The sequence below is a fragment of the Muscardinus avellanarius genome, assembly GCF_963383645.1.
Source record: "Muscardinus avellanarius genome assembly, chromosome: 3".
In the NCBI taxonomy this organism is placed as follows: domain Eukaryota; kingdom Metazoa; phylum Chordata; class Mammalia; order Rodentia; family Gliridae; genus Muscardinus; species Muscardinus avellanarius.
Genome location: NC_137788.1, coordinates 55,556,784 through 55,582,995, shown reverse-complemented (window position 1 = coordinate 55,582,995; position 26,212 = coordinate 55,556,784). Strand labels below are relative to the sequence as shown.

General features: G+C 41.3%; 1 protein-coding gene across 1 annotated transcript in view; it reads right to left on the bottom strand.

The window, feature by feature from the left end:
* ROR1 (receptor tyrosine kinase like orphan receptor 1) overlaps positions 1-26,212 on the bottom strand; it is a gene marked incomplete at both ends in the record, with an annotated part of 394,069 nt that overhangs the window by 101,609 nt on the left and 266,248 nt on the right. The window contains 2 exons of the mRNA XM_080692061.1: positions 20,975-21,005; positions 21,689-21,976. Coding sequence (XP_080548187.1) covers positions 20,975-21,005; positions 21,689-21,976 — 319 coding nt within the window. The remainder of the gene's footprint in view (positions 1-20,974; positions 21,006-21,688; positions 21,977-26,212) is intronic.

Genomic DNA, 26,212 nt, shown 5'->3' with positions numbered 1-26,212 from the left:
GTATGCTAACCTTTACAGCACAATAATCTTTTTTTTAACATTTATGTGGGGAGCCATTAAGGCTTTCCCCTAGATTAGTGTCTCTGATTCAGCTGACTGTCCTTCGCCCAGAGTCAAAAAGGTCTGGGAGAAGATCAGATGGTGATGGCACGAGGGTACTGATTAACCTGTTAAATATGTGTTTTGTATTGGTCTTTATTGTATTCTGGTGGTGGTAGCGCAAAGATGTTGATTGACCTTTGACTGTATAAATACCTCTGGAAAAATAAACCCAGCATTGGCACAATAGAGAATACTGACCCAGGTGTAGTCGTCGACCAGTAGGAAATATTGACCCAAGAACAGGGGTCAGCCAGTGAGATAGGCTGGTGGCTCCCCCACGTTAAAATAAATTAAATATTCTGAGAATCAAATTCTTAGAGTTAAATTCTTCATCCTCACGCCTCTCTTCAGAACCCATACTTTTGCTGGCTGGTTCCGGCAATTTTACATCTCCCTGATCCTAAGCATCTATACTTCTAACCTATTTTGTCTGATGCATATATTTGCAGTTATAATGGGAAGAAAATTGATATACTACACAATCATTAGCTGGGCGCAGTGGTGCATACCTGTAATCTCAGCACTTGAAAGGCTGAGAAAAGAGGATTGCAGATTCGAAGCCAGCTTCAGCAATTTAGGGAGACCCTGTTTCAAAATTTAAAACATTAAGAGCTGGGCATGGTGGTGCATTCCTGTAATCTCAGTACTTGGGAGGCCGAGAGAGGAACATCACAGGTTCTCAGCCAGCATCAGCAATTAGAGTGACATCTTCCACACTGTAGTGAAATGCTGTTTCAAAATAAAAAACAAATTGGGGTGGGGGTGTAGGTGAGAGGTAACAAATTATATATCTATTTAAACCTCATTATGTGCCAGGTACTTTGCCTTGGTGCTATGTGCTTTGAATATTTTGTCTTAATTCCTTATAAACAACTCTATGAGGTGGATGTATTATTTTTATTCTGGAAACAAAAAAACTGAGGCTGAGGCAACTTAAATAACTAATTCCTAGCCACATATGTAAATAACTAACTATTAGTGGTTAATCAGCTTCCTTCAGATTATAGGACTAAAAATGATCTCAATTAACTAATAGTTAAGCTAAAAGTAACTTTTCTTAGCATCATTAAGTATTTTTTGTAATATTTTTTTTGTAAAATCTGAGCTAACCAAAATTTGTTAAATTATATATATGAAAATATAACTGCCAACTAAAAGTTCAAGTTAACATAAGAATGAAAATTTTAAAATTCGATTGTTATAATTTGAGGCCAAAGCACATTGCTCTAGTCGTTCTGTATGTTTTTTAAAAATAGATATATTTATATATAAAGTTAATAGTATGGAATTTTGAAATATGATAAATAGTTCATGGATTCCCATTCCTCCCTCCCTCTGCCCACGAGGTCTGAGATTCCAGAAGAGCACCACTTCTCGCAAGCCATTTCCCAATGAACTGAATGCATGACCACATGCCATTTTTGTCTTAGTGGCCCCCTCTAAACGTAAGCAGGTTTCTTTCTATCAGGAAGGCATGTAGAGGTCTTCCTTTTGACCTGGATGCTTATCTGTAGAAAACACAATTTTAGGATTTCCTCAAGCTGTTTGCATGATCCCTGAAGGAGCAGGTAATAAAGATTTCAAAGGCACTGTAGGAGCCAGAGAAGAAATGAAAAGCTCACCTTTGCCCTTCGCTTTGTGTGTCCATCACCCAGGGAATCTGTGGGCCAGGCTTACTGGTGATTCCAGGTGTGTTTAGGAGGGTCCAATTTCAAAGCTTTCAGGGAACTCTTGCTCTAAGACCTAAATAAGAGGTTGGGGCTTTGATTTGCAACAGAAAGACAACCTCAAATTGTTTTGCAGAGTCCTTGCTACTCCAAGAGATAAGGTTCAGCTTGGAGCTGGGGCTGTAGCTCACTGGTAGAGTGCTTGCTTAGCAGGTGCAGCCCCAAGAGATGCAGTGAGACCAGAGGAATAATTCTCCTTGCTTTGTTGGCCAGAGGGACAGGAAGAGCAAGTTAACAGGAAGACCTACAATAAAAATCTCTTGAAAGATGAGGCTCAGAGTAGTATGCTGGAGGAAATTCACTAATGGGGAAAGACAAGCAGATCTTCCTACGGCATCCCCATCCAACAAACAAAATTCAGTCTGTCAAAGGCCTTTGCCAACATGGGTGTATTTTTCTAAAAAGGTGTGGGCAGATCCAAAATTTAAAATCAGAGAAACAGGTGCCCTGAAACTTGAACTCTTAGAGCCATAAGCATGAAGGTATAAGGCATTATCTATCAAATTAAAAAATGAAATAAAACAAGGGCAAAGTGGTTTTATGAAAACATATATATTTGTGATAAGGGGTAGGAGATTGTAAACTTATAGAAAATATCTAAGATACAAGCCAGTACTTGGGACACTGAGACAGGAGGATTGAAGGTTTGAGGACAACCTCAGTAAGTAGTGAGACGCTCATCAACCTAGTAAGACCTTATTCTAAAATAAAAATAAAATAGTGAGGGGGTGTATCTCTGAAGTAGAATGCCCCTGGGTTCCATCTCTAGTAACACACACACACACACACACACACACACACACACACACACACACAATCTAAGATACATTATCAATATTAAAAAAGAATTTAAAAATGTATCTGTACATACAAGGTTATTGCAATCAGACAGAAAACACATGGGTCAAAGCCCAAAAAAGTATTAAAAAGAGCCAGCATTTATAAATTGTGTGTTCTATGTCAGGTGCTCTACAGAGCATGAATTATCCGAATCCTTATTAACTGAACTCCTTTTGAAAAAGCATCTAGCAACATCCCATATGTAGCACTGAGGAAATAAAGGCTGAAGAAAGTTAAAGGAAGGTGCCCAGGACCCTTTATCATTAACAGAGGAACCTGGGAGCAGAAATTCTACCCACTCCAACCTTAAGAAAACATGGTTGTGTTGCAGGCAGAATGTTGCAGAACATTCTATTTTCTGAATGTTCTAAAGTATGACTGGAATATTTAAAACATTTAAGGCTGGGCATTTACAAATTAGAATTTGAATATTCAGATAAGAGATCTAATTGAATAGTAAAGTCTTACTGATATAGAGCCTACTGTTTGACTAAGCACAGGAATGAAAATATTACCCAAATCAGATTCAACAAACATTTTTCAAGCACTGGCTATAGGGAGGATTAAGTGAGATCAGGCATGCCAGGAGTGTGGCTCAGAACCCAGGGAACTCTAATAAGTACTCTACAGGTTTTATCTCCTGTGGCCACTCTGCTTTGGTTAAGAGTCAGCCGCACCTAGACTGAGAGTGGGCACAAGGTAGCTTCCTCCAAAGCTAAAGAAAGCTAGTCATGTAAAAAAAAAAAAAAAAAAAACAAAACAAAAACAAAAGTGATGCGCAGTGATTGGGAAAGCAGGAACGGCAGATGCCTTTCACCTTCTTGAATCAAATTCCTCAGCCCTTTAGTAATAGTAATTAATAACCGTTGCTCCCTGGTCAGCCACAGGCTGTCACCCCACCAGGAACTGCCAAGCAGCGAGGCAACTCTGATTAACCGGACCTCCACTTAAGTGAGGTTGGCATGGGCGCGGCTGCGGCTGCGAAGGAGATCTCGCCAACCCCCACGCGGCATTCTAATCCCACAGGGGATTGTCTTCCATCCCCACACGTGGTGTTAACCCTTTGGGAACGGGGAAACCCAGCGTAGAGCTCATTAGCGGCTTTCCTTCCAAACTCTTCAAAGAGGCCCTGTCACTTGCCAATGTGATTTTTTCTTAATATTGTGCAGACGGCAGGCTAATCCATCTTCAAATGATCTAATTGCATCGAACTTTCTCTTAAGAAACACTTCGTGGAGTTGCAGCGTCTTAATTGTGGGGTGTATGTTGACTGTCTCCAAGATTACAGAGCAATGCACTCGAATGGAAGCTGGGGGATTTCCAATGGAAACTTTCAGGGGAGGAAACTGGGAGGGGGTGAGTGGCAAACAGGTGAGCTTCATCAGGTCCGGTTCTCAGGGTCTGGCGGTCATAAAACTGGGGTCCTGCTTCAACTGCTGGCTGAGAATTTCCACAAGGACTTGTGGAGGCTCCGCTGGTGTGCCTTCAAAGCCTCACATGTAAATAAATCATAAAGAAAATGGGAAAAAATAAAGAGGCAGAGGGAACAGTAAGGGGCAGGCAGAGGAGTAGCTGGGTAAGAAGAACCTCACATGAACAATATTTTCTTGGAGTGGTTCTTACCTTCCACTCTCTCACTAAGTGTCTCCTTTCTTTCCTTCTATTTTTTTTCTTTTCTTTTCTTTTCTTTTCTTTTCTTTTCTTTTCTTTTCTTTTCTTTTCTTTTCTTTTCTTTTCTTTTCTTTGTAGAACTGGAGATTGAACCCAGGGCTGCTCTACCTCTGAGCTATATCCCAGCCCTATTTTTTTATTCTTGATTTTGAAACAGGGTCTCACTGAGTTGTTGAGAGCCTCTCTAAGTAGCTGAGGCTAGTCACGAACATGCAATCCTTCTGTCTCAGCTTTCCAAGTATTGGGATAACCAGCAGCACCACCATGCCCAGCTCCCTCTCTTTTTTGTATTGAGGAATTGAACTGAGGGGTATTCTACTTCTGAGCTAGATGTCCGTTGTAATTTTATTTTTAATTTTGCAACAGGGTCTCACTAAACTGCTGAGAGTCTTTGCTAAGTTGCTACTACTGGCTTCAAACCCATTCTCTTGTTCCAGCTTCCCTAGCACGAAAATTACAAGGAGGCACCACCCCACCCCACTATTTTTCACTCTTAGACCAGCAATCTTTAAGCACCTTGTGAAAGGTCTGATAGAATAAAACAGATTGGTACTGGGGATTGAACCCAGGGGCATCCTACCTCCAAGCAACATCACCAGGCTCTCCTTTTTTATTTTTATTTTGCAATAAGGTCTCACTAAGTTGCTGAGGCTGGCCTCAAACTTGATCCTTCTGTCTCAGCCTCCCAAGTACTGGGATTATAGATGTGCATCCTGCCCATCTTGAATAAAACATTTATATATAGAGGTATATAGAGGTGAGCCAAGCAAGGTGTAGGGTGGATAAGGCTGGAGATGGGGCTTGAAATCCCAGTGCTTCTGGTGTTGGGCTGGAAAGAACACACACAATGGGTGAGGTTAGTGCAAACACCAAGGGCTCTCTTTAATTTGCCATTTTCTTTCAATCTTATTTATCTTGTTTACCCATCACACCCCTGTGAGGCAGAGTTATCTGAATTTACATTTGGGAAAGCCCAGTTTCCTAAATGAAGTCAGGGCTTGGCAGAGCTGGTATCCAGCTTGATCTGTATCAGCTTCTCAGGTGGACACCATAGGCCAAGCCCTTCCCCATACACTCCAGGAAGGGATTGGGGGGCTGAGTCTGGGTCACCTACAGGCTGCCTGCACCCCTGAGGTTCCTGGCATGTGTGGGTACAGATAACCCTGGCCCTCCCATTCCCTGGCAGGCCTGCGGGAACTATTATTTTTACTAGGATGAAGTCATGCTTTAAATGCTAACATGGTTTCTGTCAACCTCAGGCCCTTAGGCCTTTGTTCTGCCCTCCCCACAAACACATTATATTGGCCCCAGTTAACAATAGCCCACTTTCCACTTGAATTCACAATCCCTTCTATCTCATCTGGTACACAATACTGTAAACGAACTGGAAATCAACCTAAGGCACTTTATTAATTCCATTTTCAAGTTTCTGGTGGCAGTGAACATTGGGAGGGCTGATTCAGGCATCTGCCTCAGAGCCCTCTGTCCTGGAGGCTGACCATATTGTCCCCTTAATCCAAGGCCCCCCCAAAGCGTCCATAGACCATGTTCATACACCAACTCTAAAGCAGACCCCGATGACAGCAAGCTCACAGCAGGAAGTGAAATAAGAAAACACAAAAGCCGGGCATGGTGGCTCATGCTTGCAATCCCAGCATTTGGGAGGCTGAGACAGGAGGATCGTGGTTCGCTGCCAGCCTCAGCTACTGAGTGAGGCCCTCTGCAACTCAATGAGACCCTGTTTCAAAAATAAAGAATAAAAATAGGGGTAGGGGTGTAGCTCGAAGGTAGAAATGCCCCTGTGTTCCACCCCCAGTACCGCAAAAAAAAAAAAAAGAAAGAAAGAAAAAGAAAAAAAGAAAACGCAACATGCTGGGTGAGCAGAGGACGGGAAGCCTCTTAGGAGAGGAGAGCTTCCCCTCCTTACCAGCACTCCCCTCCTCTCCTAGAACACGGCTAAACATGGACTGTTTAGAATACTAAACTCCATAGAAAGAATGTAGATTCGTGGTTGCCAGGGGACTCCAGGCAAAGGGTAGGGGAAGAAACTTTTAAATGGGTACAGGTTTTTTTTTCTGGGTTAAAAAAATGTTCTGTACCTAGATAGCAGTGATGGTTGCCTGCCACTGAACTGTGCACTTGAAAACAGTTAAAAAGGCAAATTTAATGTTATGTGTATTTTCTCATAACAATAACAATAGCAACAAAGTAAGGAAGATTTCCCATGGAAGTCAGGTCCCAGCAGTTGTTGGAGGCTGGGCAGGAGCCATATCTCCCAGGCTCTTCATCTGCACTGGCTGCAGATATTTGAGCTGTGCTGCCTCGTCCCATTGTTCTGAACCTTAGCAGGACCCGCCTGCTAGGCGGGTGGATGGTTTCAAAATTAGCCCTAATCTACAAGAATAACATTTGACTTTGCAACTTGGTTGTTTCTCTTTGCAATTTTCCCTTTCTCTTTAATCAGGATGATCACCCAAACAAACACACGTGTGTGTGCACACACTCATGCACACACAAATATGTATGTTTAATCCAAGAGGAAACGCGGCCTGCTGGATGCTGCTCTGAAAACCTGGCAGACCGTGGCTCCTGTTTGCGGAACCGCTATTTTTAGCCCTAAACAGAAAACTGATTCAAACACGTACAATTATGAGTTCTGGAGTGGTGTTTTAGCCAAGGAAATTTGCTCTGAAATAGAAGAGTAATGGAAAAAAAGAGACTGGAATAAAGTGTGTCATAAATTTCATGATGAATGTCAATTGGGCAAGGACACACAAGAAACATTGTGTGTTGTACAAGAAAATTAAATAATGTGGACTATAGTAAAGTGAGATTTTCAGCAAATAATGTAGTGGTTTTGATATTTCAAATGTTTTCTTTCAATAGTCAAAAAAGAATTAATCATATTGGTCACCTGAAATCAGAATGAAATGCCCTACCAAAAAATGTTTACACAGTTTTAACAGATTCTGGGCTTATGACTTCGGACAGTTATAAAATCATTTGTAGATAGATGTTAAGGGAAATTATTATTTTAGTGATGGAGAGCTTGTAGGATGTAAGAGTTTCTAAGAAAAAGAAAAGATCAATTGATCTAAAATCTGAAAAAATTTCAGGCACTCCTCTTTGGCTTTAGATGAAGCATGAGATATAAGAGAAATTGGTAAAGCAATACTTTAAGTTATGTTTTACCTTAGCGAGCTACTAAATTCATCAAGAAATGCCGATTTGTACCTAGAAATCATTCTTGTGGAAGGGGTATTTTTAAATTTCTTATATCTATTAAAGAATTTCAGATAGGTATGAAAATAATAGTTTCTATCATGACAGATGGTACTGCAGCCAATAGGTAAAAAATCTAGCCTGAGTGGAATTTTAAAATAATACTGATGGTTCCCTTATTGCTTTGCTCTCCTGTATGATGCCTATTGAAAAGTCTATGCTCAGTTTTCCGAAGCAGACTTTATGAAAAGTGTCGTAGATACAGTTACTACAATCATTTCATATATATGTGCAAATGGAATCATTGCCAGGTTTTAGAAAAACCGAAAGAAATCAAAGGCCGTGTATTTAATGATCTTGTGTTCATTGCCAGCGCTTGTTGACTGAGTCATGGAAGCATTTTACAAAGATTTACTATACTGCTAACTCCAATTCAAGACTTTCTTAAAACAGAGGGATGCTTGCCAAATACTCAATAATCAAAGACAAAAAATGGCAATGTGATTTACATTTTTTTCGCCGATCCCTCTCTGTCTGTGAACAAGCTAAACTTTCAACTCCAAGGAAAGAAGCTCACGGTAACTTAGCCAGACAGTTCTGGAATGTGTGTTGTAATTGAGGCTGTGCACAATACAAATCAGCCATCGTGGTTTTTATATATTTATCATGAACCGCTGTGCAGAAGATTTGCATTGTGATTGACAGCATTTTGTAAACTGACTATAAAAACTACAAAAAAATTTGAGGAATGCTTTGTTGATATTGATAAATCTAGTGCTGCTTTTCAATTTATGCATGATACCTTTGAATTTGATATAAGTAATACTAAATTGATACAAGACTTAGTGAATTTATTTAACTTGGGCAGACAGAGTTTTGAAACCAATATACTTGCGGTTCAAAGTCAAATCTATTCTTCTAAAAATGATAAATCAGTTTTGTCATGTGGACATGAATATTAAAGAAAAAAATTATTATTATTATTATTATTATTATTATTAGTGGTGGTACTGGGGTTCCTGGAAACCCTTCTATCTCCGGGTTACACTCCCAGATCTATTTTATATTTTACTTGGAAACAGGGTCTCTTAAACCAGCGTGGCTGGCTTCGAACCAGCGCGATCCTCCTGTCTCCGCCTCCCAAGCATGGGGATTACAAGGCTGCACCACCACGCCCGGCAAGAAAAAATTATTTTTGGCATTCAAATTGGTTATTGGAAAAATGTGAATATATGTGAAACTACCTGACAATGTGGATCTATTGTTTTAATTCTTAACTTTATAAAATATAAATACAGATAAAGTATTTCTGATAAAAATTTAGCGCCAAAATTAGGGTGTGCTATAAAAAAAACACATACTAGATTTTAAAGACTTGGCAAAAAAAGAATATAGGATATTCTATCACAAAAATCAATCTGATACATATCAAAGCATCACATTGTCCACCTTAAATGTGTCAATTATACCTCACTAATGCTGGATAACCATTTTATGTTGAGTTCATGTTATAATAATAATTTTTTTATGTTAGGTTAAATAAAATATACATCAAAGCTAATTTTACATGTTTCTTTGAACTTTTAAAAGTGTGGCTACTAGTGGGTTTACACTATAAACACTGTATATTCTAACAGCCTTGAGAAGAAGGTAGGTTTTCATGAGAGCACCAAGTATAGCTACCCAGTCAGTCTTGGGATAATTAGTGGAGCGTAATGACACCAAACATTGGTCATAAAAATACTAGGCCATCTGCTGAGGTAACAGATATTTGTAATGACTGACCCATGGTAGCTGTTCCATTATCTAAGGAACATATCCCATCCCAATAGCAAATATTTACATTTTGAGTTACTCTACCATTAGTCAAGTTATAGGTGACTTAGATACTACACAAGACCATGAGGAATAAAAACATAGGTTAGTCTTCAGTTGGCCTGAATTAATCTCAGAGTAATCTTCAGAAACACCAACCACTGGCAACCACTATGCAATGCATTCACCAAAGACACATGATGCTCTATAAAAGCAAGATGTCTGGAGTAGGAGGTTTCAGCCAGTCAGCATTAATTAGTAATAATAATTTGATTTGTGATTTGCACTGATTTTAGTGACGTCTTGGGGTTTTAACAACTGAGGTGTATCATGGAGCTGGTATGTGCATAGGTGACCAGCTTACCATAACAGACCGTCATTGTGGACCAACCTGGGACTTCTTGGGACCCAAGTGCATCACTCATATGTCAGAAAAAAAGAGCAACTTTGCAATTTGCAGACAAAGGGAGTCCTATGCAATCTTGTTTGGAGAGAATAAGGAAGCTTGTACCTGAGACCTCTCAGCCCCCAGCATTGGAATCTAGTTCCACTGTTTTTATGCTGGGCCCCTTGCCTGTAATAATACTGTTCTATGAGGATGAGCTTTGCATGCCATGAGCCCTTTTACCAATCGAATACTTAAGGTGACCAAATTCCTGTTAAAGGTTACCCACTGATAACCTGCCACAAATAGAAGAGATGATACATAAGGGCAGCTAAAGTCTGAGATCAGAATGCTACCTGCTTGGGCTCAAATCAAGGCTCCATCCTTTGCTAGATAAGTCTCTTTGAATGAGTTACTTAATCTGTACAGTGGTGAATGGATAGTGTCCACCTAAAAAAATGCAGTGAGGACATGCTTCTGCAAGATTTATAAAGAGGCCTGGCACAGAGCAGCACTTATTAAGTGTTTACCATGGTTAGAAAATTCTGTCAGGAGGTCTCCCCAGCACCTAACTCACTGCCGCCTTTTTCTTCCTCCTCCTCCTCCTCCTCCTCCTCCTCCTCCTCCTCCTCCTCCTCCTCCTCCTCCTCCTCCTCCTTCTCCTCCTTTCTTCTTTTGTGGTAATGGGGATAGAACCCAGGGGGTATTCTACTGCCAAGCTACACCCCAGCTCTATTTTTTTTAATTCTTTATTTTGAAACAGGGTCTCATTGAGTTGTGAAGGACTTCACTAAGTAGTGGAGGCTGCCGTGAACCACGATCCTCCAGTCTCAGCCTCCCCAGTGCTGAGATTACAAGCATGCGCCACCACGCCGGGCACTCACTGCCTTCTGATAAGGTCCCCTTGTCAACCTCAAACAAAAGTACTTAGTCTAGTGAAGAAATACCGGAGGAAAAGGCTGCTGTATTCAACACGGGGCAATGGAACCTGCTACTGATCACCCAAAAGATGAGTACTTTCCCCTTCACCAGGGGCACAGTAGTCACTGTAGAATCTGGGGGTAGTTTCCATGTGGAAATTCTCCACAATCAATTAATCATTCAATCTCAACCAATCTCTCTCTCTCTCTCTCTCTCTCTCTCTCTCTCTCTCTCTCTCCCTCCCTCCCTCCCTCCCTCCCTCCCTCCCTCTCTCCCTCTCTCTGAATCGAACTGGACAAGATCTTGTTTGGAATGGCTAGAAGGGGAACTCATGACAAGTAAAAGAGGATCATTAACACCTCAGGCCTTAGGAAAAACCTAAAAGTGCATTCCAGGAAATTTAGAACCATGCCAAGAGCTTACTGTACTTGAAGAAACAGCAAGTTGATTTCCAACTAGTCCTCAGACTTAGTTGGAAGAAATCGTAGAAGACACTGAGTCTAAGTTCCGCAGTGTACAAATAAGAGAAACGTAGAGCCAGAGGAGGTCAGCCATTTGCCTAGGGGCACTGGTTAGTGGCTCTAGAAAGCACTGGAACTATAAGGGAACCTTTTCATTAAGGCTTTGCTTCTTAAAGTGTGCGATCCAGCAGCAGCAGCAAGCCCTGGGAATGAGTTACAAATGCAGAGCCTCAGGCCCCACATGACTTACATTTTCAACAGTTGTATTTGAACTACATCCCCAGTTAATGTATATGTTTGGTACAATTTGAGAAGTACTTTTCTAAATAGACATCTGTGTCGCTGGGCGTGGTGGTGCATGCTTGTAATCCCTGTGCTTGGGAGGCTGAGACAGGAGGATCACACAGGTTCGAAGCCAGCCTCAGCTACTTAGTTAGGTTCTCAGCAACTTAGTGAGACCCTGCTTCCAAATAAAATAGAAAATAGGTCTAGGAGTGTAGTATGAAGGTAGAAAGCCTCTGGGTTCCATCCCCAACATCACACACACACACACACACACACACACACACACACACACATACATCCATGTCTATGACTTAACTAGAGCATACTTGGAAGCCTGGAACATAGGAAGCACTTGACACAGATGCATTGAGCAAACAAATAAAGCTTGTCAAATGTAGAAAAAAAAAGCTTTCAAGAGCAGCTCTCGCTGTAACACACATTTGTTGAGCATCTGCTATGTTCTAGGCACTGTGCTAGGGGTAGAGATATATTCATAACTAACTCATATACTGAGAAGCTCACAGCGAGTGGACAAGCTTTTGGAAATTGTTCTCCTAGAGGGCAAGGATTAAGCTTTGGATGTGCCCTACACACACAGATATGTCTTGCCAATAGTCACAAGTATCGTTTTAACTGGAAGCTTTCCACACCTTCTTCAACCAGTGAGCACTGCTGAGTGATGGGGGTGGATTGGGACCAGGGCTTGGCGCTTCCCACCTTCTGTACTCTGGATCTTCCCCCTTGGGATTGGGAAAGCCTTCTTATCTAATCTCTCCACATTCCCACCATCTACTCTGCTCTGCAGAGGGCTGATTCTAGGGGTTTTGATGAGAGGGAGTTTAGCTGCTTCCCTGGAGCCCAGCTGCTGAGTGGTTTCCTGGTTTCCTCTCGATGAGATACCTCATCCCTGAACTGCCTAGGAACTGTGTTGAAAGTCATTCTTGAGTTTATCTTGAGTTGAAAGTCATATTATCACTTCCTGAGTTAGGCCAGCACCCAGCGACACTTCTTCACTATGGCTGAGACTTAAAAGCAGATAAAAGAGGGAAAGAAGTCAGCAAAAGCTAGCCACATTTCCTGTTGAAGGGGACTCCAGCCAAACGCCAATGAGAGAAGAGAAAATGAAGGTTTCAAGGTCTCTCTTGGGATCCACAGTAGGGCGTATTGTGCTGCAGAAGGACTCTGGCTGGGAAGAATGCTTCCTTCAAATAGTGCTGCTGCTGTTAGGAAAATTATTAAGCTTAGAACAATGTGCCAGACATGGTACATTGTCGATGCATCATCTTATTGTTTAATTTTAACTCAACATCCTTATGAGTTTGTGTGTGTGTGTGTGTGTATGTGTGTGTGTGTGTGTGTGTGTGTGTGGTGTTGGGGATTGAACCCAGGGTAATTCCACCTCTGAGCTATACCCTGAGCCTGATTTTTTATTCTTTACTTTGAAAAAGGGTCTCACTAAGTTGCAGAGGGCCTCACTAAGTAGCTGAGGCTGGCCCTGAACCTGCAGTCCTTCTGTCTCAGCTTCCCAAGTACTGGGATTACAAGCATGCACCACCACTCCTACATGTTTTTAAGAGACTCCTATGTATTTTTAAGACACTCCTATGTGTTTTTAAGAGACTGATTCTGCAGGAGGTCTCAGGGGATGAAAGAATAAAAATACACTGGAAATCTTTCAATGTTAATTATATTCCAAGTTCCATCCTAGAATTTCTTGTATGAGATAGGTGACAGGCATGGTGGTGCATGACTGTAATCGCAGTACATGAAAGGTTGAGACAGAAGGATTGCAGGTTGGAAGCCAGCCTCAGAAACTTAGTGAGACCCTGCTTTAAAAAAAAATAGGTAAGGGATATAGCTTTGAAGTAGAATGCCCCTGAGTTCAATCCTTAGTAACACACACACACACACACACACACACACACACACACACACACACACACGATAGGTGAGAAAGATGGGGAGAAAAAGTAGGGAGATGGGGAGAAAAAGGCTGAAGGTTAAAAATAGAGGTTTGCTTTTCTTTTCCTTTTTTTCTTTTTTCTTTTTGGTACTGGGAATGGAAACCAGCCGCATTCTACCTCTGAGCTGCACCCCCAGCCTTATTCTATTTTTATTTTGAAATAGGATCTTACTAAGTTGGGAGGGCCTCACTAAGTTGCTTAGGCTGGTCACAAGCCTGTGATCCTCCTGTCTTAATCTCCTAAATACTGGAATTCCAGATGTGTGCCACCATACCTGGCTTTGCACATTTTTAACTTGCCCTGTTCCCATCTTTCTCTCCAAGTTCTGCAGAGCCTTGAACACCAGCATCCTTGTAGCCATGGTGGGAGGAGACAGAGTGAGTTTGGAGCTCCTCAGAAGCTCTGTCTCCAGAGGACTGGCATGATTTGACCTGTCTAGCAGCTCTCTGGAAAAGCTCTATTCACAGGGCCTGTCTTTATTTGACTACACTTGGATTATCTCAGTGGGAAAAGCCTTAGTCCCAGGATATTTGTTGAAAGAAATCATATTTGCCTGAGGTGGTGATACCAGTTAGAAGAAATAGCAGGAGAGCCAAAAGCTCAAAAAGCTCAAAGGGAGGATCGTAGGAAGGAGATGTCCACAGAGGCTTTGAAAACCTCTGACATATGACAGAGCGGCAGAAGGGCACGCTTGTGAGAAGGGCTGTGCATACCCAGGAACGAACGCCCTACTCTCTCCTCTCTGGCTAGTTTTTAAGTTCCTAACAATGTGTCAAGCATTTCCTGATTTCAAAACTTACAAACCTATAGTGGTGAACACTATTTGAAACTGACAGAAGGAGAGATCAGTGGAGTGTAGAATCAAGAGTCCAGAAATAAACACACACACACACACACACACACACACACACACACACACACACACATATTTTGGTGGTACTAGGGTTCCTGGAAGCCCTTCTACCTCCGGGCTACACTCCCAGACCTATTTTTACATTTTTATTTGGAAACAGGGTCTCCTAAGCCAGCACGCGCGGCTGGCTTCGAACCTGCGCGATCCTCCTGTCTCTGCCTCCCAAGCGCGGGGATTACAAGCGTGCGCCACCACGCCTGGCTAAACACACATATTTGTGGTCAGTGGTTTTAACAGGGTTCTAAGACAGTTCAAAGGGTAAAGAATAGTCTCTTCCACAGCATAATAATGTTGGGACAGCTGTATATCCACATGCAAAAGAATAAACATGAACTCTGACTTAATACCATTCACAGAGGGTAGAACACACTCTGAGTTAACAAGAATTAACTCAAAATGAACCAAAGTCATAAATGTTAAAAATTACACCTGACATTCTTAGAAGAAAATATATAAGTAAATTTTTGTGATCTTGCATTGGGGGCAAAACTTTCTAGAAAGTACAAATAACTAAATAAAAAATAATACATTGGATTCATCAAAATTAAAAGCATTTGTGTTTTAAAGAACACTAACAAGCTGGATGTGTTAACGCACACTTCTAATCCCAGGACTTGGGATGCTGAGACAGGAAGATCGCAGGTCTGCAGCCAGCCTCAGCTACTTAATAGGTAACTTCTTCCTTTCCTCCTTTCTTCCTTCCTTCTTTTCTTTTATTTTCTTTTCTTTTTTTCTTTCTTCAATACTGTAGATTGAATCGAGGGCCTCATGCATGCTAAGGAAGTTCTCTACCACTAAGCCACACCCAAGGCCTTCATAATTTTTATTTTAGACATGGTTTCATTAATCCTGAAACTTTCAGTCTTCTCGCCTCAGCTTCCCAAAAAGTTGTTCTGTGATTAAAGGCATGTGCTACCATCTTCAGTTTGTTTGTTTATTTATTTATTTATTTATTTATTTATTTATTTATTTATTTACTTATTGGTGGTACTGGAGTTCCTGGAAGCCCTTCTACCTCTGGGCTACACTCCCAGACCTATTTTTACATTTTTATGTGGAAACAGGGTCTCCTAAGCCAGCGCGTGTGGCTGGCTTCGAACCTGCATGATCCTCCTGTCTCTGCCTCCCAAGCGTGGGGATTACAAGCGTGCGCCACCACGCCCGGCCTCCATCTTCAGTTTAGCTAGATACATTTGTTTCTAAAGGAAAATAAGTGTTAGAGTGGATGTGGAGAAATTCAAACCCTTATACTTTCCATGAATAGAAAACAGTGCAGCACCCTTGGAAAATAGCTTTGCAAATTCCTCAAAAAGTTAAACATAGGACAGCCATATACAAGAATTCTACTACAAGGTGTATACCTAACAGATTGAAAAAAAAAAATACCCCACAAAACCTTGAACACGATTGCAGCCTTATTCAGAATGGATAAGAAGTAGGAGTAACCAAATGCCCATCAACAGATGAACAGATAAGCAAAGTGTGGTCTAGATACAACCCTGGAACATCCTTCAGCCAGAAAAGGTGAAGTGTCCATACTGGCCACAGTGTAGATGAACCCTAAACCATTATGCTAAGCGGAAGGAGTCAAACACAAAAAGACAAGTATTGTATGATTCTGCTTAGATGAGAGATCTAGATAGAATAGACAAATCCACAGAGACAGAAAGTAAATTAGAAAGAAGCACAGCCTGGAGAAATTTCTTTATGGAAAAAAGTTGTAAAATAAGATAGTGAGGATTGGGAAACTGTAAAAACATGGAGCTGTACCCTCCAAGTTGGCAAATTTTATGGCGAAACTTACTTTGGTAAATTGTCGTGTTAAAAGAAAGGAAGCAAAAAAAAAAAAAAAACAAAGCAAAAAGAGAAAAGAGGAGAGGAGAGAGGAGAGAGGAAAGGAGAGGAAAGGAGAGGAAGGGAGAGGAGAGTAAAGTTTCTGCTCTAGGCACCCGAACAATAAAAATACACATAAAATAAATTTATTAAGAGTAAGGAGTACACATGGGACCCGGGCATCTTGAGCTTTAGCACACCTAACTGGTACAGTGTAAATAGAACCTTACCCCCCGCAAGCACTGCCCCGGCCCCCGGGAGCACTTCCCCTGTGGCTGTGGAGCACGGTGACTGAAGCTGCAGTGTGAAGGTGTGTTGTGTGTGTGTGGTGCCACTGCCAGAGGGAGAGAGGGACACCGCTCCCATCACAGGAAGAACTGTGGTGGCAGACACACTTCAGAAGAGAAAAATCCTCCCTCCCCTTTTGAATGCAAATCCTCCCTCCCCTTTTGAATGCAAAAGATTTTTGCCTGACAAACTTATCATCTCCAGTATTGCCAAATATCCATTTTCTTGTTTTGGTTTTTTACATTCCAATCATAATTCTGAAAGTTGTCACAAATTAGAATAGTACACCCAACAAGAGTTTTACTGGGCTGAGAAAATGTCATAATGTTAAAAGGGATGGATTGAATTGTGCCCCTACAAATAAATATGTTGATGTTTAAATCCCCAGTACCTCAAAATGTGTCTTTATATGGAAATAGGGTCTTTACAGAGGCAGTCAATTAAAATAAGGTGAATAGTACGGGTCCTAGCACAGTAGAACTGGTATTTTTACAAAAGGGTTATTTGGAGACATGAGCACAGGGAGAATGCAATGTGAACCTCAAAGATCAAAGCTGAGACCAAAGTGATATATCTACAAGCCAATAAATACCAAAAATACTGGCAAACTACAAGAGAAGAGAAATCCTTCCCTGCAGCCCTCAGAAGGAACCAGCCCAGCCAACACCTTGATCTGGGATTTCTAGCCTCCAGAACTGTGAGACTCTTAACTTTCGTTGTTTGAACCACGCAGTTTATTGTGCTTCACTATAGCAGCCCTAGAAAATGAATAATGAAGTGATTCATGTTATCGTACTATGCCACATGGCAATGTTTCGGTCAATGATGGATCACATTTATGACCGTCATCCCATAAGATTATGGTGGGGCTCAGAAATTCCTATCACCCAGCGCTGTCACAGTTATCACAATGTCCCAGGGCAACGTGTTACTCACATGTTTGTGGTAACGTCGTGAACAAACCTATGGTGCTATTGTGTAAAAACATAGCACATGAAAGGATGTATGGTACATAAAACTTGGAAGTGATAACAAACAAATGTAATGTGACTGGTTTATGTATTTAACATAGTATTCTTCGTTACTTTATTTATTTAGTCATTATGGTGTTGGGGATTGACCCCTAGGCACTCTACCACTGAGCCACACCTCCAACCCTCTTATTTTCTATTCTGATACAGGGCCTCGCTAAATTGCCCAGGCTGGCCTCAAACTTATGATCCTCCTGCCTCAGGATTACAGGCATGCTCACTGTTACTTTAGGATGTACTACTTCCACTTATAAGAAAGTTTATTATAAAACAGCAAGCTTGGTCTCACTGGTCGCACTTTCACACATTTCTTATTTGATTCTTGTCCTGACTAACATAAAAGGCCACATTGAGTGACTGACTTATACTATCCAGATGTGGGTCAATATACTCTATGAAGCCTGCACAGTGATGAAATTGCCTAACAACATATTTCTCAGAACGTGTCCCCATTGATAAGTGACACATTAGTATACTCATATTTGGACATACACAGGGTAATGTGAGCATGATAGTGACTTGGGTGATGAATTATAATATTTTGTTATATTCTATAATAATGATTTTCATCACATATGATCTCATGTCTATGTTTAAGTGTGGTATATAAAAAATCATAGTTTATTTCAAAATTTAAGTATCACTAAAAATTTTACCGATGTAGTTGCTCTTAGATCAGGGGAATGAAGTTTTTCCAAATAAAAATTAGTTTTAAAAAGTAAGAATCACCATGACTCAGAAAAAATACGTGTAATTTGGCATTGTTGTAAAAGAATACATACTACATAAAAATCTTGTATTAAACAACATAGGTAGACTTTTTGCTGAAATGAAGCAAAATTTTTATGAAGCTAATATATAACAATCCATAAATTATATATGATATTTTGGCCCACGAACAGAATACCCAGACATGCAAAATAATGATTAACGTAGTCACTTTTGATGTTGCTGGCTTCCAGTCCTAGAAAAATCATAACCATACATACATTTTTTATTTTGTCATTATGAAGGTATATTTGTCAATGTGGGAGGATAGAACATATTTCATTTAACAGTTTTTCTAGCTTGATTTATACCTTTTAAGTATTTAGACATATGGTATGTGGGCCTCCACTTGTACTCATGCCCCAGGCCCTATAGTTGTTAGGGGTGGGCCAGGACCCAGCAATGACAGCAGAAAGCAAGCCTGAAGCTATGAACAAAAGCCAAACTAAAATCTGAAACTTGCTCCTACTGTAAATTCCAACCACATCCTGAAAGCTTCTTGTGAAGATCTGAGGTAGCGAGTCCCTCAGAGGGAGGGGAAGGAGCCTCCCTGGGCTCCGGTCCCAAAGGCCCTGGGCTTTCACCAGGTTTTAAACACCTAACACTCTCATTGTTCTGATGGTCTGGATATTTGATTATGTTGTGGATGTTCTTTTTATTTTTTTTAAACTTTTTCCAGTAACTCTGCCACTCTCAAATAAACAGCAACTTATAACTTTACTCCCATTTTGGAAGAAGTAGTGTAATGATTTAATAAGAGACCTTCAGAGGGGTCCTCAGGGCTATGATGGTCCCCACAGCTCTCATTTTGCTAACTTCTGCCCGTATCCTCGTGGTGTGGTTTGGCTGCTGACTGGAGGTTCTGAGGATAGGGATGAGAACCTGAATTCTATTCAGGAGTGAGTCTTAGGAAGTGAGAAACTTGTAGAGACAGGGTAAGTGGTGGTGGATGAAAAAAGCAAAGGACATCACTGGTTTCTAAGAGAAAGAAACACTGAGTATCAAAATGCCAACTAGGAATGCCAAAAAGATGGAGATTGGACTGCAAAGAGCCTGGTGGGATTTCCAATTCAGATCGCACTTCAGTGCCAGTCCCTCCAAGTAAACGTGGCAACTATCCACTCTATGCTATTGCTGTCTAAAGATGGATAATCGGCCAGCAGACATGAAACAGAGGCACTGGATGTCAAACAGATCCTGCCAGTTGTCATTAGCTGTCTTGAAACAACTTCAGTGTCTACTTGATTCACAAAGTTGCTATGCCTTTGTAAAAATTAAAAAACCATGAACGACTTAGAATGGATTCATCAGAAAGATGGCAGCAAAAAAAGAACAAACACTTCCAGGAATAAAGACATCACAATGTTTAAAAGTAATTTTGATTACACTAACTCTGATGCAGATACAGCCAGGGGAAGTCAACAACCCAGGGCTTAAGAATAAAGGCAGATTAGTGGACCACATCAATCAACCTGCCATACAGATTATCAGCCACATTTGAAACGCAGATTAATAGGAACAAATAAGGTGCCAGGACGGGAAGCATTTTTACAGCAAGTAACACAAGTTTTAATCTCTGTTTAAATAAGATTCCAAGAGAACTCCATATATAACCAATGGTAAGATCATAAAAAAAAAAAAAAAAAAGAAATTAGTTTCCAAAATAGTAAGGCAGAATGACAAAACTTCCGACCTATTCTAAGATCAAGCTTTTTCTATCTGGGCAAGTAGAATGTAATTAGCACTTGGGTGATTTTAAAGACTCTTTTACAGTCGCCTTTAACTGCTGATGAAATTGCAGAACAGTGTGGCTGAAGGCCAATGTTTATTTTTGCCCATTACCTATTTTATTAATGGGATTGTGGGCTCCTGGGCCTAGAGGCACACACCAATGTCTTAAAACACCCCACTCTGTAATTAAGTGGCACAGAGGGGATTAGAGCAAGTTAAGTGGCTGTTACATGGGCCGTGGGTATGGTCCAGGCCAGACATGTTGGTCCTCTCATGGCAGACCCAGTGAATTCTACTTCAGAAGACTGCAAAATATGGAGGGCATTTTCTTGCAGGCAAGAGTTGGAATAAATGGGTCTTTCTCCCCAAATAAAAATATACGTAAAAATGCCTCAAGAGGAAAATTTTAGAATGAAGATGAGAATCCCTTAAACCAGAATAATAAACACATCAACAATAGTATCCTTTTAAGAAAGTGAATCTTTAGCCTCCTTTAAAGGGGACTCAGAATGAATCCAGCTTCCATGTAACCCCCAACCAAAGCATGGGCTTTCTCCCCAAGGTAAGTTAGAACCTCTGCCTCTGATTTGTTTGAAGGGAATCAAAACTAAAGCCATTCCCTAATTGTTTGTCCCAATTCAACAATTTAAAGTACCAAAAAATGCTTGCAGAATATAAAACAGACCCTTCTAGCTAGGAGCAAAAGCTCCCAAACCAGCACTCTATCATTTTTTCCTTGATTTTATCAAATCCATCCTTGCCACTAACTGTTAGATTCATTTGAAAATAGCAAATGTAAGAAGCCTTTTGCTTTGATTACTCAGATTCAACATCGCCACGCTTAAGATTACTGCCAACGCTGGTCTCCTATGAATCTTCCTACCAGTGAAAAAGCAACATGCAATGACATCCAGAAACACCGAATTCTGACCCAAGCAGAGGAGAGTATTGTCTTTGCCCTAGAGATTGATGAAGAAATGCTTAGAAATTTCAAGAAAGGAGACTCCGAGTACTTACGAGGATCCTGGACTTGCGGTGGGAGGGGGACCTGCAGAAATGAAAGAAAAACAAAAGCCATAGTCAGGACGGGTAACTGGAGGGTGAGTGTGGATATATCAAACCATTACAAATTAAAATTCACAACCACCCAGAGGTGATACTTAAGTTCCTGGGAGTTTTGCTCAGCCTCTTCCCATTCCCAACTACCTCTGCAAATAAAAGTACGCTAGTGAGAACCTGTCTCTACTCCCACGATTTGAGGGGTGGTAAAATGCTAAAACATGAGTCTGCAGAGTGCCTGGCACTCTGTAGGAAGCTTCCTATAGAAGTGACTGCACAAGGGGGTCAACTGCACCAGGCAGCGAGGGCTTCCAGTCTCTCAGGGGCATGCTTCCTGCAAACATTCTTAGTATCTCTGGGCGGGGCGCTTGCTTGCTGACAAGAAGAGCTCAGTGGCATGCTGACCCGGAGTAGGGGCAGTGGTCAGACAGAACTGGACTCCATTCTTGCTCTGCTGTTTAGTAGCTGGGAAACTCTGAACACAGCCATTCACTACTGGGCTTTAAATGACTCATTCGTAAAATGGGCATAATGACAACAGCTTTAGTGTTGGGCACCCAGTACCTTCTCAATAAGTACTCATTTCCTTCCGCCCTGCACCCACAGACTCCACTTGTTCTACTGCATTGGGTTGAGGGCCAAAGGCCATCCGCATAGAAGGAGGCTGCTTACCAAACTTCACAAACAGCACTCCAGTTGTGGAAACCACCTTCTTGCCATTTGTTGCCACGCACTGGAAGTAGCCTGTGTCTGTGGTATCCAGGTTCCTGATACGAAGCCGAGAGCCATAGCTGGTTGCCCGGAAGGAGATTCTCCGGGGCTCCTGGACGACAGGCGCATCATTTTTGAACCAGCGGATGGTAGGAGGTGGGTTCCCAGAGACTTTGCAGTGCAGTTCTGCCGTCTGACCGAGGGACGTGGTGATGTTATTCATTGGTTCATTGAGGGTCAGGTAAGAATCTGGCAGAAAGGGAGAAGGAGAGAGGTGAGAGGGGCAGACCATGGGAGAGTATCTCCAAGCAACACCAAATAACTTCCGTCTGTTTCTCAGGATCACAGAGATGGAGTAAGGGTTACACATGTGGAGACAGAAAAAATTTTGTTTTGTTGCTAGGAATTGAGCCAAGGAACACTTAACTTCCAAGCTACACCCCCAGTCCCTTTTTTAAAAAATTTGAAACAGGGTATCTCTAAGTCACTGAAGCTGGCCTCAAACCTGTGATCCTCCTCTACCAGCCTGGGATTACAGGCATGCACTACTGCACCTAGCTAAGTGATACCATTTACCAAGACCTTATACAGACTAAGCCATCACCCACATGGGCTGTTGCTTAAAAGGAAATTTGTTACTAATCAGAATATAAACCCAACTCTTCAAATGGCACTCATGAATAAATGCATTTTCTAAATCAAGACAAAAATGAACTTTTGTGCTTCAGATCATAAAAATAATACATAGTTCTTGTTGAATATTCCAATAAGACTGTGAACAATGGGGAGGGGGGCAAAATTGACCTCAAATAATTTAATTCCAATGAATAGCATTCTTAACCTTTGGCAAACATCCTTCCAGTTTGGCCATTTTTGATAAGAAAGAAAGAATCAGAAACTGAAAAAAGCAGGAAGCAATACATTTATTTATCCATGACACAGGATGGGGAAGGGTGCCTGAAACCTTCCTGTGAATGTTATGAGATTTATGTGAGGCAGCAGGCCTTCCCATAGTATGGCTCATGCCAGCTACAACATGTTACAGCATATGATTCTTCCATCTCTCTCTCTCTCTCTCTCTCTCTCTCTCTCTCTCTCTCTCTCCCCCCCCTCCCTCCTTCACTTCCTCCCATCAACTCAATTCCATACATACTTTTAAACTGGTATAATTTATAGTCTGTGCCATGTACAGATCTTAAATAGTCTCATAAATATCGACAAATGCATATACCCATGTAACCAACCAATGTCCCTATCTTGATAGAACATCAACATCCCCAAAACTACCCTGAAATCCTTTGTAGTCAGTCCCTGCTCCCAACAGTCCTGCCCCACCCTCCCCCGGGCAACTACTGTTCTGATTTCTATCATCTTGGATTCGTGTTTCCTATCCACAATCTCATATAAATGGAATCACACTTTAATTGCATTTGCATTTGACTTCTTTTGAGGTCTGTTGCATTAAAATTTTAATAACAAATTTTTATTTAAACCTATGCCTCAATAAGCAGTGTTTTAAAATCATACTAAGAATTAGCCATGAAACCTGGTTGCAGATAAAACTGTATTTTTCAAAATTGCTTTGCTATTCATGTATATGAAGTTTTCTTTGTTCTTACTTTCCCCTGACTGCCCAGCCTTGGGTAGATCCCATCGAACCTTTCCATTGCTCTCTGTCCTCCCCCAGTCTCAAACCCTGGGGTATGCACTGCAGGGCTGCAGAGAGCCCCATAAGAACAGGTATGGAAAGGTTCTGGTCCTCCCTGAGCGCTCAGTGCATAGCACCCTCCAGTAGCAGTGCCCAACAAGCCTTCGTACACTGATGAACACATTTTATAATCTGTATTTATTGGTGACCACTAACTGCACATGGCTCACAGAGCCCATGAAATATGGCTAGAGTGAGAAACTAGATCTTTAAACAGCCACACATGGCTACTGGCTACCGTATTGGACAGCACAGGTGGTACACAGTCAATTTATTAAATTTAATGAAAATTTATTAGAAAATAACCCTTTTAGAGCTATTTAACTGGGTTATTTAATTACCCAAATGCCTACAAAGTGAGTTCATAAATGCTAAAAATAAATGACTCATTATTTGCTTTAGTTTTCTACAAAATAATTGGGGAGCAGTGTTACTACCATGTGGGCAGTCCCATGGGAGTGTTTTGCACATGTGAATGGCATTTATCACATGCATGCAGTGGAAGATAATAAACACGACCACCATTCACTGTTACTGCAACAATGCTTGCATCTCACGTAGACCCTGTGCGTAATTATCCCTCACAACAGAATCATGAGTCCATAAATGATTTTGCAAATGCCTTGCCTTCTTGCATGTATATTCTGCTATCTATCTTTAGGGTATGTTTCCATTATACACGCATACATGAAAGCATGTACACACACATTCGATTCATGAATGTGTTGGCTCATAGATATAAGCACATGTGTTCCTAAGATGTCTGAAGTTGCCCAGAAGAAAGACTAATTAACAGATAGCTTAATGGAGCTACTATCATAGTTTTATGGCCCTACCTCATGCTTTGACAATGGGTAACTATGTACCCTTTTTTAGAGAGAGAAACTTAGAAACAGCAATCACATATTACATAATGCCAACATAAGCATAGAACTAGTATGCCATTGGATAAGTTCTGGAATTTGATTGGCTGGGCTTGAATCTCAGGTCTTTGTGTGATCTTGGTCAAGTTACATATCCCTCTCTGTGTCTCAGTTTAGCTAACTGAAAAATAGAAATAATAAACAAGGTTCTACCTGGCAAAACTGTTGGAAGAAGATTAAATCGGGTGACACCCATGAAGTCCTGAAACTGGTGTTTGGCAAACTATAAACCCTCAAAAATGTTAACTAATGTTGCTACTATTATTTTATAATATTATCATTTGAATAATGCTTTTTGGGTTACATAATGTTTCCATGGCCTCCATTTCCCCTAACACCTGGAAGAGTAGGCAAGGCACACTAACTAACCACGATCCCCAGGTGCAGATGAGAAAATCATGACTCAGAGATTAGCTTGGTTGCGGGGTAAACTACCCAAATCTCCCATCACAATGGCCTTCAATCCTTGTCTCCATCCACACGTCTACATAAAGTCCAACCAAGGCAGCTGGCCACTACAGTGGCAATGGCACACTATCTTGAAGTCCTACCATATAAGCCAGGGCTTTGTTTTAGTGTTTACCCATGTAGAAACTCTGCGAGGAAGGCATCATTATCACTATTTCACAAAGAGGAAACCCAGAATCCGAGATGTTAAATGACTTGCCCAAGACCTTGTGGCTGAAATGAGGTTCAATTCACATCTCTTTGGCTCCCAAAATTTAGCTCCATCCACTTCAGCAGACTGTTCTGGTAGCTTGGGCCCCACGGAGGGCTGGGCACAGAGTTAAAATGTCTCCCCTAAACCAGGGTGGGCCCTGGACACACATCTACTCATGGGCTGAGCTCTTTCCCTAGCTCCAGGAAGGGTTGTCTGGTTAATGAGTCTACGCTCTAGCGATGGTCCTTGTTGCGATTTCAGCTGCCCACCGGAGGCCAGGTACCTTGCCTGACCTACTCTGTACACTATCTAAACAACATCCATCTCAAAATAAAACAAGGGGCACAGGGCATCTTGAAATCAGTGTTTCCAGAGAGAACAAAGGAAACAGAAACAGATCATTGTGTTTACTGAGCAACAGAGCCTTGCCACAAATTGGGATTAGGTTTGAACTTTTCCCTGACAAAGAAGACTGGAATCCATTTCCAATCTGTAGCTGCTCACTTAGTTCACAAAACTAATAAATGGTCTGCGCCTCAGTTTGGCAAAGACCAGAAGCATCCTTAACGGCATTGTGCCCAAATGACATGAAGGCATTTTGTGTCTGGAAGAAAATAAAATGAGCATGCATGTCTGCATCTCTGCTGTCTTTCTTGTCGTTAACAAGCCCTTGGCCAGGATCCTTTTTCTTCCCAGAACCAGCTGGATCCTCTGTGGCAACCTCATGGGCCAAGCTGGGAGACCCAACTCTGGTCTTTGTACAAAGCTTGATGGGATTGTGACAGGCTCCAAAGCAGCTGTTATATGAATATATCTTTTGATATATCTTTGATATATTCATTCAAAGATTTTGAATGAGTCTTTGACCCATATACAATTTTCTAACAGAATGTGATGTTCATTTAAAATCCACTGGGTCACCGAGTTATACATCACATTCTGTCCACATGTGGACACACTTAATTATTACAGAATATAGAAAAGTCATATATGTTAGTATCACTACCAATCTCATCAGAAAAGATTGGAAAGGTATGAAGTTCATGATGATGGCTCAAAGATTCTGAAAAATGGGTCATAGGAGGAATTCTAGACAAAGAGACTATAGATGATCAAATAAGGTGACCCAACTGAGGAGAATGGGAGGGGGAAGAGGGGAATTCCCTAATGTACATGATGTACATTCACAAACA